Source organism: Schistocerca piceifrons, chromosome 7 (genome assembly GCF_021461385.2).
Source record: "Schistocerca piceifrons isolate TAMUIC-IGC-003096 chromosome 7, iqSchPice1.1, whole genome shotgun sequence".
NCBI lineage: Eukaryota > Metazoa > Arthropoda > Insecta > Orthoptera > Acrididae > Schistocerca > Schistocerca piceifrons.
Window position 1 is genome coordinate 335262355 of NC_060144.1, and position 13796 is coordinate 335276150.

The 13796-nt window shown below is 44.6% G+C and overlaps 1 protein-coding gene across 1 annotated transcript in view; it reads right to left on the reverse strand.

Moving 5' to 3' along the window:
* Nucleotides 1–757: 757 nt before the first annotated feature.
* The window catches only part of LOC124805685 (myrosinase 1-like), a 71947-nt gene continuing 58908 nt past the window's right edge, over nt 758–13796 (reverse strand). Inside the window, exons 9-11 of the mRNA XM_047266254.1 lie at nt 9583–9717; nt 9392–9498; nt 758–878 (exon numbers count right to left, since the gene is read on the reverse strand). Coding sequence (XP_047122210.1) covers nt 758–878; nt 9392–9498; nt 9583–9717 — 363 coding nt within the window. The remainder of the gene's footprint in view (nt 879–9391; nt 9499–9582; nt 9718–13796) is intronic.

The following is a 13796-nucleotide window of genomic DNA, read 5'->3' on the forward strand; positions in this document are numbered from 1 at the left end:
CCACCAGCAAACAAACATCGAGCGAATAACCCGAGACAGAGTCCAACCGGCAGTATGTCAACTATTTGATATCTCACTGATATTGATCAAATCGTAGTTTTTTCTAAACACCTTGTAGATAACAAATTAGTTCCATAACACCAGCATCGTTTGTGTTATTTCTAATTTTCAGGACAGGGTCAACTTGTGACAGGACGCCACTTTTCTCCAAGTTTGGCGTGGCAAAATAGTGGTCCAAGTTTCCAAATTTGAAATCATATAACATTTGACTCACGTCCTTGTCCACTTGTTGGCGATGATACCTGTAAGATTTCGCAAAAGAACTGTTGAATTTGCGGTGTAAACAAAGTGTAACAAACCGTATTTTGTCATAAACAATAGAATTTTTAAATTGTAAACGAAACTGAGTTAACTTGTCCATTTAAACCGCACCCCATCGTTCAGGAAAAATCACAGCCCTGCAGTTAAAAATACCGAACAGCGAATGATCGTGCGAGAAAATGTTGTCTATACTGTATATGCGGTCAATGAAGCTACAAACAGTTGCTCGATTTCTTGGCATATTACTCACTACCTTAAGGAGTACAGTGACGGATAAGTTTACACAACGAATTATTGTAACGTGAAATACATTTGAACAACGCAGTAACGATATTCGTTTTAGGTAGTCGATCTAGTTTCTTTATTTGAACACATAGAACAATGCTAAACATGGGTCTTATTTATGCTGTTACGTCAGCTGGGACACACGCCATTGTTAGTTCAAGACTGGCAACTGCTTGCTCTCGAAAATCTCTGACATGGCGTACGCTGACAGCCTCGGCGTTCTGGTTTTGTTCACACTGTCAAAGTCGACTTCATACAGGCCCATCTTGATCCTGTGAACAAAAAAGATCACAAGTCGAGATACCCTCCATTGCATTTAAGATTTAGTATACAGGGGGTCCCCACTGGGTGTTGTGTGATGTCCTTAGGTTAGTTAGGTTTAAGTAGTTCTAAGTTCTAGGGGACTGATGACCATAGATGTTAAGTCCCATAGAGCTCAGAGCCATTTTGAACCGGGGGTCCAAGGAGGAGTGATTAATATTCAGGGACATGACAGGAATGATCATTCGAAGCAAAAAAGGTCTAGTAAACATAGGCTCTGTGATGTATTCCCTGAGGGCTACTCTCATCTTCCCTAGCATGAAACGCACTTTTTCCACGCAACAAGTGTTCATAGCAAGATATGCATTTTAGAGCCATGTTCATTAGACAACTTTTTCCTGTTTCAATCCATGCTACCACCTCGCAAAATATGATAAGCAAAGAGCTTGCAGTAGAACAGATTTGTTTCACAGTATCGAAGATGCAGAAGTACTCATAGCTCCTAATGTATTCATGTTAGAGCCTATATGTACGACACTTTTTTATTTCGAATGATCGTCTCTGTCATGTCCCTCAATATTGACCACTTCTCCCGGGACACGCCGTATATCTATAGTTCTATTCGCAGTAAAGCAGCTATCACAATATCCACAAAAATAACTCTAGCACGCTATGTGCCACATAGTCTTCCAACACTACATACGAGGGGCGTTCAATAAGTAATGTAGCACTTTTTTTTTCTCTGCCAATGTCGGTTAAAAATTCGGGATTTGTTGTGGGACATAGCGAAATATTCCCGCTTCACCCCCTTTACTTTAATGACATTCGTGACGGGGCTATATGTAGCTTTCAAAATGGCATCTGTAACGGATGTGCGTTCTAAGCAGAGAGCTGTCAGTGAGTTGCTTTTGGAGTTGCTTTTGGCGAAATAGCAGAGTATCTCAGACATTCATAAGTCCCTGAAAATGTTTACGGAAACCTGGCATTGAACAAAAGCATTGAGTCGTTGGGCTAGGCGTCTGCCATCACCTCCCGCATGCCAGCTGTACGCACACTGCTGTGATTCCTATAATGTTGGAACGTGCGGACACTCTCATCCGAGGTGATAGACGAATCACAATCAAAGGCCTCACTGCTCAACTGGACGTCTCTGTTGGTAGTGCTGATGCACACGTCCACCACATGGGGCATTCAAAGGCGTGTGCCTGCTGGGTTCCTCGCCACCTAACAGAAGGATATAAAGAGCAACGAAGGAACACCTGTGCGAAATTACTTGTGCATGACGAGGCTGATCGTGAACATTGCCATAGGTGATGTACATGGCTTCATCGCTTCAAACCGAAAACAAAACGGCAGTCCATGGAGTGGCGGCACACCACCTCCCCTCCACAGAAAAAAGTTCAAAGCTGCACCCTCAGTCAGTGAAGTCATGGCGAGCTCTTCCCGGACTTTGATGAGGTTATTCTGTTTGATGTCCTCCCTCATGGTGCAACGATCAGCTCTGAAGTGTATTGTGGTATCCTCAAGGAATTGAAAAGGCGACTTCAGCGTGTACATACCACAAAAATGCAAATGAACTTCTCCTCCATGACGACGCAAAGTCTCACGTAGGTCTGCGCACCCGAGAGGAGCTCACAAATCTTCATTGGACTGTTCTTCCTCATTCACCCTATAGCCCAGATCTCGCACCTTCCGACTTTCATCTGTTGGGCCCAATGAAGGATGCTTTCCGCGGGAAGCAGTGCGTGGACGAAGGGGAGGTTACTGATGCAGCCTCGACGTCAACCATTAGAGTGGAACCATGAGGGCATACAGGCCTTTCCTGTAAGGTAGTACAGGGCCATCGCATTGAACGGAGATAATGTTAGAAAAAAGGATTTTGTAGCCAAAAGAGTGGGGCATAATATGACGTATTGGAATCTTGAATAATCCCATCTTGCTTTCAGGAGAAAAAATGTGTTGCAGTACTTATTGAATGCCCCTCGTGCATTGTAAAATAGCTGTGTCACTGTAAGGGAAAACATCAGTGATAACTTAGATAGAGCGTAAAGGCTGTCGCCGCGCTACAACAGTCTTCCACTCTGACTTTTCACTGTGCCCTCTCAGCAGGGGGTCTGAAAACATGTCGTCTTGGCAGGAGACATCTTTCCAACAGTAGTGTTGCAGAGCAAGGCGCATAATTCTACCATACAATGATAGACATTAAAACCCGAACGCCAGGAACGAAAAAAATTTTACTTATTGTGCGTATGCAATATTTAGGAAGAATACATGATTAAACTTGCAGAACATTTGGGGATATTCTGGGTCCGAAATTCAGTACACAGAGTTGCCACCTCTGGCACCAACAGTGGCTCTAATCCGACTGGACATCGACTCGAATAGAGCTTGGACGAGAGATAGGGCTACGTCATTCCATGCAGCTTCAAGTCTACGCCAGGGTTCATCGATCATAGTGTCCAGCGAGTGGTAGTGTCTCAATCTCTTGGCAGTCGATAACCAGATGTTTTCAGGGGGCCATAGCATCATTTCCGACACCATCTGTTTCGAGGCAGATCAAGACAGTACAGATAACATGCAGTTTTATGTGATCTTGTTGAACGATACCGTCACGAAGGCTTCAAAGAAAGGGAACACTCAGTAGTCCCGTGCACCAGAGGTGATCACTTTGAGTACCTAATGGACCCAATACTTTTATGCCAGGTACTGGGTTGTATGACAATAAGTAATGTATGCAGAATGAAGCGCCAAATGAAACTTTGTACCAACGCCAGGATTCGATCTCGGGTCTTCTCCTCACTAGGCAGATGCGCTAACCAATACGCCACCCTGGTACAGAGGCTTTGCACAACTGCATGGACTATTCAAGCACACCTCTCTCCCCAATCCAAATTCCAATTCATACCTCTGCCCATTTGGTATTCCCCCTATACTCTAACAGCATTGTAGAGACTGTCCAACTGTACTAGAATAACACCTAAGCATCGAACGAAATAGAGGATCCTGCCTAAGACCCAGGCATAAGAACAAGGGTGGCGTAGTGATTAGCGGAGCTCCCTAGTGAGTAGGAGATTCATGTATGAATCCTGGCCTTAGTACAAATTTTCATTCGTCACTTCAGTCTGCATTAACACATCATAGATGTTTGCGACTTGAAACACCATATAGTTTCATTTGATTAAAGCACCTATGCCTGGATTTCATGCAGGATCCCCCTTTTTCGTTCAGTGCTCAGGTGCTGTACCAATATAGCTGGAGAGACTCTGCAATGATATTTGATTTTGGGGAAATACCAAAAGGACTGAGGCACGAATGGCAATTTGGACTGAGGAGGAAGGCGTGCTAGAGTAGTCCGTGCAGTTGTGCAGAGCAACTGTACTGAGGTGGCGTAGTGGTTAGCGTATCTGCTTAGTGAGCAGGCAATCCAAGTTTGCATCAAATCCTTCTTACAAATTTTCATTCGTCACGACCGCCTGCTTAGTTAGGTGCTGACGTGCTCGCCTCTCATGCAAGAGGGCCCGGGTTCGATTCCCGGCCGGGTTAGACATTTTCTCCGCTCGGGGACTGGGTGTTGTATTGTCCTCATCATCATTTCATTCTCATCACCGGCGCGCATGTCGCTCATTGTGGCGTCAAATGAAATAAGACTTGCACTTGGCAGGGGCCTCCCGGCCAACGATACCAAACGCTCATTTCTACTTTCCACCCGTCACTTCAGTCTTCATAAATGCATCACAGATGTTTATAGATTCATTTGATTAAATACTCCTCAGAGCAGCCGCACAGGCGTAAGTCCATCGTGATACTGTATGCAGAATGCGACTCGCCTGAAAGGACGGCGTGGTGCCACTCCTGAGTCCATTGATGCCGTCGGGCGCACCGCTATCAGCGCGCGTCTCTGCCGCCGCATCAAGGAAAGCAGTAACAGTGGTCGCCTTGCTGACAGTCCGTGGTCCTCCAAACATCGCCACATAGTCCTTGTTGATGCGGTTTGTCCACGATACGCAGACAATTTGCTCAATGGCTGTCAGGATTTGCAGTATGGCAACCTTACCCTCACTTTATGACTGCTGAGAACAGAAGAGCGGGGGGGGGGGGGGGGGGGGGCAGCTTCGGCAGCCTGCCGCAGTCCTGGCCCCGTAATCCTTAACAATGTGCGCATTAACACTTGGCATCTAGCGACATCGTAACGTTGGCAGCACTTGGAGGTAAATGAATATGTTTCAACAAGTGTTCTTGTTCTCCGTTTCTGGCTGCACCAATAAAATCGTTAAGTTGTCACGGACAAGCAGTACTTGATTCACTGCAGTTTGCTGGCTCGAGCTATATCATGTGGCTCTACGATCTTGCACGACAGAGTGAACAATATGTCTGTCCTCCCAGCTGATAGACATATTGGGCCATTGTAATTCCGCTTAGCATTGAGTACGGTCCTCTTCAGTCCATCCATTCCTTGTTCACTTGAAAGTCGTGGAATCCCAACTGACAGGGGCAGAAATATCGCGGTCGCGATAAAACTCACATACACTCGACATCCAGAATTACTGCTGTGTCCCCTCTACCAAGAAATCTTCAGTCCAGTTAAAAATTTTGTTTGATACGCCATATGTTCTAAGATTCAACACTAAATGAGCGTCAAGGATATTGGACGATGGTTTTGTAAATCATTCCTGGTAGCTTCCTTGTAGATGGGGTGACCTATGCTTTGTCCAAATACTGGGCACAGTTTTTAGTTTGAGTGATCTAAGGTGTTGTTAAAAGAGGGGCTAGCTCGGCCCTAAAATCTGAATAGAATCTGATAGAGATTCCAGTGGGTCCTGAAGCTCTGTCCAGTTTTGGAAATTTGAGCTGTACTGCTGCGTGCAGATTTGTCTTTGTTGAGAGTTGAGATGTGAATGGAAGGACTACTGAGCTGCTCACCAGACAAGCGTCCAATATGCAAACTCGATTCCTGTGATCTGAGGGTAATCACAATAGCAACTGATACGTGAGGAATGTTTTATAGCCTAAGATACTTTCTGTCGTTCAAACAATTCCTTGCTCTACTGTTCAGCATGGCAGTGCTCAGCCGCATGCAGTACCCTCAGACACTGACTGACAACAAAAGTTAAACACATGGAAGCAATGGTCTGATGTAGATGCAGTGGGTATGTGAATGGTTAGAGTTGCAGTGGCGTCTCACGGCTACGATGACCACCAGAGTGCTTTACCGTTATCACCACGTGACCATTTTACCAAAGCATACAAGTTATGTAATTGGCATGTGCTACGTCGGACCGTTGGTTGGACACTCTGAAGACCAATGGGGAAAGCTCCGTGCTCGTGTGAGACAATGTTACCAGTATTTAACAGGTTAAGAAAGGGTCTGCATGCTGCTAGCTCAACGAATCGTGAATTATCCAGTCTCGTGGGGCATTCAGATGTCACACTCAAACAACGTTGAACTGAATGGGGCAGGATTCTGGTCGAACAAGTTCGACCGCAGCAAGGAAGTATCGCCTTACTGGGTGCCAAGCACATCGCAACCCCTTTACATTTACGCCTGCGATCTGGGCACAAGTTATGGACTCATTAGAACACACTGTCTCATCATGAACTATTCGTTGGAGACTAGTCGAAGCCGGGTTGCTGAATCAGTGTTCCAGATATTGGCTGCCATTCACACCACAGGACAGATGGCTGCTTCTGGTGCCATTCTCGGAAGCGTAGCCTGTTGTCGAGTGCCGATGCATCATTTTCAGCGATAAATCTCGGTTCTCCACTATTCCCGGTGGCTGTTGCCTGGAACTATGGCGGGGCGACGGAAAATGTCACATTCTGCTAATGTCTTGGAGAGACCTCTAACGGTTCTAGGCGCTACAGTCTGGAACCGCGCGACCGCTACGGTCGCAGGTTCGATTTCTGCCTCGGGCATGTGTGATGTCCTTAGGTTAGTTAGGTTTAAGTAGTTCTAAGTTCTAGGGGACTGATGACCTCAGAGGTTAAGTCCCATAGCGCTCAGAGCCATTTGAACCATTTTTCAGACCTCTAACGTTATGTTGGGGGGGGGGGGGGGGGAAGCCTTCAGGTGGACTTCAGATCATCCCTGGTAGGCGCTAAAGGCACAGACGCTCTGAAGGCACAGACGCTTGTGACCGGCCTCATGTGTTACTTGTCATAAGACAATATTCTCGTATCATCTTTCAGTAGGACAACAATTGCCTATCCACTGCACGCATCTCTATGAAATGCCAGTATGATGTCGAGGTACTCCCTTAGGCAGCAAGGTTCCACGATTTGTCGCCAGTAGAGCACATGTGGAATGCACTGAGACATCGATTCAATCCCTATGCCAATTTCCAGGATATCGACGGCCAGATACGTCGCGGTTCACCTTAGGCGAAGACATAACGGTTGTACTACATTCTTCTCAAGTGAAACAGCGCATGTACCCAGGCCCAAGATAACCCAATATCCTACAGATAAGGAACCAGCAGTGCGCTCAAATTGCCAATTTCGTTGGATATTTAGCTTGATTAATCACTGAAATAAAACCACGTAACTTCTCAGTCCTTGAAGTTTCGTTTCGCTCCTTCCTCTTGTTCTAGGAGCTTTTTTTTCAGTGAATGTAGAATGATAGGGTACAAGCGTTCTTGACCAGGACCTTTGCCAGAGACGTTACGCACTGAACGCGTTTGGGGAATGGATGTCGGCTCTTCACCTCGATCCTCCAGCAACCACTGCATGGAAGGAGCCTGCCTAGGAACAGATATAGGTTGGTGGGAAGTGACTGCAATCGACGACCTGGTCTGTTTCAGGGTGCATAGATACTGTCTGAGAATTCAAACCGGGTATTCTTCAGGTTACTTGGAAAAGATACTGCTGTAGTATCTGAGAACTCGAAGTTGTGAGGAATTGTGTAACACATAGGAAGTGTGAAAGAGCGTAACTGTCAACTGTACAATGCACGAAAAGAGTGAAAGAAACATGGTAATTATGACTCTTTCAGTGAGGTTCTGTGGGTCATACAAAAATTCCCCCTGCCGTGGCGTAAACTGATCCGTTTAGATTCACAGTAACGTTTACATTTCTTCATCTTCACTTTTGGCTACCGATTGTTAACTCTATTTAGGGTATATCTCTGTTGCCATCTCAGTTTCATTTGGTCACCCAAGGAGTAAGAATAAGAAGGCAGGTGACAGTGATGTAAACATGAATCTCCCTCTCATTGGTTGGAAGTGAGATTTTAAGAAAGCCAACCGCCATTGTAAGCAGTTGAGACATTCTGTACAACATTCAACTGAATAATTGCAAAACAGTAAATAGAAATGCATATTAACTAAATTTTTCGAAATTTGCGTAATTACTTCGTGGCAAACATTTAAATTTTACTCCAGGTTTATAGGCGCAGATTCGCAGTGCAACAATGCAGGTTTGGCATGTCTGCTTAGCGGTAGAAGCCTTAAGACAAGGTTAAAATCTTTTAGGTAAATAAGCGTCATACTCACCAAGAGAAAAACGAAATAATGTCCTGGAAGATATTACTAAATTTACTAAACGACCAGCCAGTGAACTTATGTTATTAACATGCCATGCAGGAGAATCATGGATGCGTATACCTGAAGATAATAATGCAAGGAGAAGACAGAGTGGTGTCCGACATCTACGAACCGATGCCAAATGGCCTATGATGATGACGACGATGGTAGTGGCCTTAAAGTTTACAATTGTAGCAGTGCCATTTTATAAGAGCTTCTGTAAAAAAGTTTCCATATTTAGTACGCAAAATTTTGTATACTCAAAAACTTTCATTATTGTGGTTCGTCTACTGCTTCTTGCTGCCACACAGTATTCATTATTGAGTGTAAACAATGCTTAATTCGGGAAATAACCAAGAATGATAATAAAAAATCAGCAAGTGACCATAGGCCGATCAGCATATTACCTGCAGTATCTAAAGCCTTGGAGTAAATTACTCATGGACAGCTGACATTACTCAAAACTAGCAACTTACATGATAAATATCAGTCAGACTTTTGGAAACACCTTAGCAGAATTGCGTCAATGAAAGTGACTGACGACATCAACCTCGCCAAGTAGTGGCGTCAACCTACCATTTTAACACTGATTTCAGCGACCCTTTTGTAACGTTGATTTAGATATATTATGAATGAAAGTGAAACAGTTGAATTTCTCAAACAGTGCCCTGCTGTGGTTCGACAGGTATATTAACAACGGGTATCAACGAGTGGCTTAGAGATGTAATCATGAAAACTGTGCTCTCAGATGTCCCGGCGTTCAATCCTTGCTCCACTGATTTACTCGTTCTTTTTTTCATTTTCGGAGTGAGTAACTTGTGATGTCGAAATATCGGAATTACCGCCACAGAAACATCACTTACAGTTTTCTCGTTTAAAAGTTTTTCGTTTCACTTAGACAATAATGTTTACCTTATTAGTAAATCCATCTACTTCTGTTTCATTTCATTTTCCTGCTAGGTTTCTAGGCATAATCAAGCCGCTTAATTAAGCCGCAAGCTACTTACGAGAAGCCGCTGGTCCATTCCATGTTGTCCATGAGGGTCCACATGGTGTAGCCGAGTACATCCACTCCGTCAGTGTTGATCGCTTCCAGCAGCGCGCTCAGGTAGTTCTACAGCAAGGTAATATGAGTGTTTCGGAACATCAACAACATCTACACGTGACATTCAGCAACCTCTTATGGACTTGTACTTACAGTCAGGTATTCCACCCTGCCCGTGTCATTCAGGCCTCCTGAGTCGCCATAGCCGTTCTCCGTCACGAAGATAGGGTAACCGGGATACTCTGCAGTTATCCAGTTCAGTATTTTCCTCAAGCCTGCGGGATTGTTCTGAAGAAAAGCAGAATGGTTTGATTAAACGATATATTTCATACCGCCAAAGATTAACGTCAATATGAGCCCAGTAGTCGTAAGACAGTATTAAAGATATCAACGCGTTAATTTGTCATAAAAATAGGTACGCGATGTCAAAACTGCACCCAGCGACAACTTTTATCCCAAATCTTTATTTAAAGATGATGAAGGTTCAATTACTAGCTCTACATTGGGACAAACCATAGAAGGGTTCCATATTAACCTCTTCATAATGTTTAAATAGAATTTAATGCCCTTTCACATGTTCTTTAGCATGTTATACTTCCGGAGCATTCGGTAAACATGGCAGGAGAAGTAATCGGCATCTGTGTATGCTCCAGTCAGCCACAACTGCATACTCGCTGAATTCATGCTTATTCTACAAACAAGAAAAAAAATTTTCCCAGAATTCTTGAAGATAAACGTTGACGGTGGATATTATATCACAGACACAGTCCCTATGACTGTTAAAAGATGTCACTAAACCCACCCAAAAATGTAAACAACCATGTATGAGCAGCGCCTATTAGACGGAGGGGGTCTGACAGCCCATTATTTCCAATCATTCCACCAGGAATGAGGTACACGGCTCGTGTTGTCTGTAGGTCAACCATGCCTAGGCGGTCAGTACCGTGGTTCAATCGCGTCCGCATTTTTACTTTGTGCCAGGAAGGGCTCTCAACAAGGGAAGTGTCCAGGCGTCTCGGAGTGAACGAAAGCTATGTTGTTCGGGCATGGAGAAGATACAGAGAGACAGGAACTGCCGATGACATGCGTCGCTCAGGCAGTCCGAGGGCTACTACTGCAGTGGATGACTGCTACCTACGGATTATGGCTCGGAGGAACCCTGACAGCAATGTCATTATGTTGAATAATGCGTTTCGTGCAGCCACTGGACATCGTTTTACGACTCAGACTGTGAGCACTAGGCTGTATAACGCCCAAGTTCACTCCCAACGACCATGGCGAGGTCCATCTTTGCAACCATGACACCATGTGGCGCGGTACAAAAGGGCCCAACAACATGACGAATGGACAGCTCAGGATTGGCATCACGTTCTCTTCACCGATGAGTATCGCATATCCCTTCAACCAGACAATCGTCGGAGACCTGTTTGGAGGCAACCTGGTCGGGCTGAACACCTTAGACACACAGTCCAGTGAGTGCAGCAAGGTGGATGTTCCCTGCTATTTTTGGGTGGCATTATGTGGGGCAGACGTACGCCGCTGATGGTCATGGAAGGCGCCGTAACGGCTGTCCGATACGTGAATGCCGTCCCCCGACCGAAAGTGCAACTATATGGAGAGCATATTGGCGAGGCATTCATCTCGTGGACGACAATTCGCGCCCCCATCGTGCACATCTTGTGAATGACTTCCTTCAGGATGACGACATCGCTCGACTAGAGTGGCCAGCATGTTCTGCAGACATGAAACCTATCGAACATGCCTGGGACAGATTGAAAAGGGCTGTTTATGGACGACATGTCCCGCCAACCACTCTGAGGGATCTACGCCGAATCGCCGTTGAGGAGTGGGACAATCTGGACCAACAGTGCCTAGATGAGCTTGCGGATAGTATGCCACGACGAATATAGGCATGCTTCAATGCAAGAGGACGTGACACTGGGTTTTAGAGGTACCCGTATGTACAGCAATCTGGACCACCACCTTTGAAGGTCTCACCGTATGGTGGTACAACATGCGATGTGTGGTTTTCATGAGCAATAAGAAGGGCGGAAATGATGTTTATGTTGATCTCTATTCCATTTTTCTGTACAGGTTCCGGAACTCTCGGAACCGAGGTCATGCAAAATTTTTTTCTTGTATGTATATTTTATATTCATGTATTAATTTTACGCATTTGGGCTTCGTACACCTTCCCCACGATTAATTACAATGTATTTATATTCTACCGCTAAGTTTATTTCACATTCCTACCATCTTACACGACAGAGGGAGTGAATGCGTATGTACGAGGGGAAGTGAAAAAGTAAAGGGACTTTTGAGACGAAAAATATTTATTTTAATGATAGAAAATTATAGCATACATTATTTATCTACGTACCTTCCCTGCACTTCAACGGACTTTGTCCAACGTTTCACAAGTTTCTGGATTCCGCGATAAAAAAGGTTTTTTGGTTGCACCTGTGACCAATTTTGCACTGCGTCAATGGCTTCTGCATCGGTTGCAAAGCTTCTTCTCCTGAGAGCTTGCTTCAACGGTCCAAACATATGGAAATCGCTTGGAGTCAGGACTGGATCGTGTGGTGGGTGTTCCAGAAATTCGAATCCCAACTCCTTCATTGTTTCGGCAGTCCGTTTGGCAGATTCCGAGCATTGTCTTGCTGCAGAATGATATCTTTTCACAGTTTTCCGCGACGTTCGGAACTGATTGCAGGTTTCAGTTTAGTTCGCAACACATCACAATAGTTCTCACAGTTCACAGTCTCGCCTCATGGGGTGAAATGAACGGCTATCACACATTCCATGTCCCAGAATACTGTTAGCATAATCTTACCAGCTGATGGTTGACGTTTAAATTTATTAACTTCTAGTGATGATGTGTGTTTTCAAACCATGCTCGCTGCCTTACTTTCCGGTTTGTGATGATGCCCCCAAGTTTCGTCTACAGTAATGATTTGCTGTAAAAACCAATCTCCCTCGTGACGATAATGGGCCAAATGTTTACGAAAGATGTCCTGCCTTTATGCCTTATGCTGCGCTGAGAATTCTTTAGGTACCTATCTTGCACACATTTTCCGAAAATGTCCACTATAATTTGTCTGTTTTCTATCACCATATCCTCAACGAATTCCAATTTGTCCTCAGTTACTGATGTCGATGGCCTGCCCGATCTTTCCTCCTCACATGGATATATTGCTGCAATAAAGAGCTATTACTACACCGCGCTTTCATTCGACGAATAATTTCCACAACTTTAACACCTTCGCGATACGAAATGCGAATCACTGCCCTCCTTGGTGCAGATCGAGAACGGAGCTGCCATGTTTCACTGTCTGCTACAACACAAAGACTGATGCGGGAATAAGAGTGACACTATGTACGTATAGAATTGTTGCAGATGACAATACTTCAGTACTGGATACCAGCAGTGTTACCAAGCCCTAATACTGTCTGGTGGCAGGTAAACTTCCTGTCTGCTACTGTAGCAGTTTAGCCAACTTAGGTGTAAAGTTGGGGAGTGACGAAGAGGTTTTGTTCCCTAATGTCGAAGTGCTAGTTTCCTTAAGTAGGCAAGATGCGGTAAGGGTGTTCTCTGCCAACTTGCGCTACATGTGTGTGGGAATCCCGATTAGGTCAGAGTACCGGACACTCAGTCTTGGGATTTTGAAGAGAGATGTTGCTTCTGGCAGTTCGTTTACAGTACTGATTGTCATAACTGAGCCTGTGTAAATTTCAGTCTAGTCGAAGTTTTAATCATTTTCTAGCTTCAGACCTTTATAATCATGCAGAAAATTCCATTCGGAATGGAAACTGGTTGGGTTTTTTGTAACTGTTCGGTTTTACTAGTAGTTACTTTTTTCAACCTTGGGAGCGTGGCATGCGCACTCTGTTTCGTCTCAATTAGAATTCGTGTTTCACAGAGTGAATGTGCGTATGTTTGTGTTTCATATATTGTTTCTTCTTCTGTTTCGTTTCTTTCGTCGGTATTCTATTATTTCCGTCCGTTAGTGCATGTGCTTTGTTTGCTCAGTCCAGTGTTTTCGTCGTTTTGGAGAACCTTCAGTTCTCGGAATCTGTTTCATCATGCAGTTATTCCGTAATAATTTACTAATATGGGCACTTCCTCCGACGGATAACTTCCTTTTCGCAATTTTTATATTTTTTCTTGGTCTGACTTTCTGTGGCTATGGCCATGTGTTTGAAAAACGAACGAGATTTCAGGTCGTCGGTTTTCCGTTCTTATTCTACACTTGTAGGGCTTAAATTACATTGACGTCACATGTGTGTCGTGTTTTACAGCCATTCCGGACCTGATCTGCATTTCGGGTCGTAATTTTCATTCAATTCCAGGGCATGAGTCTCCCGTA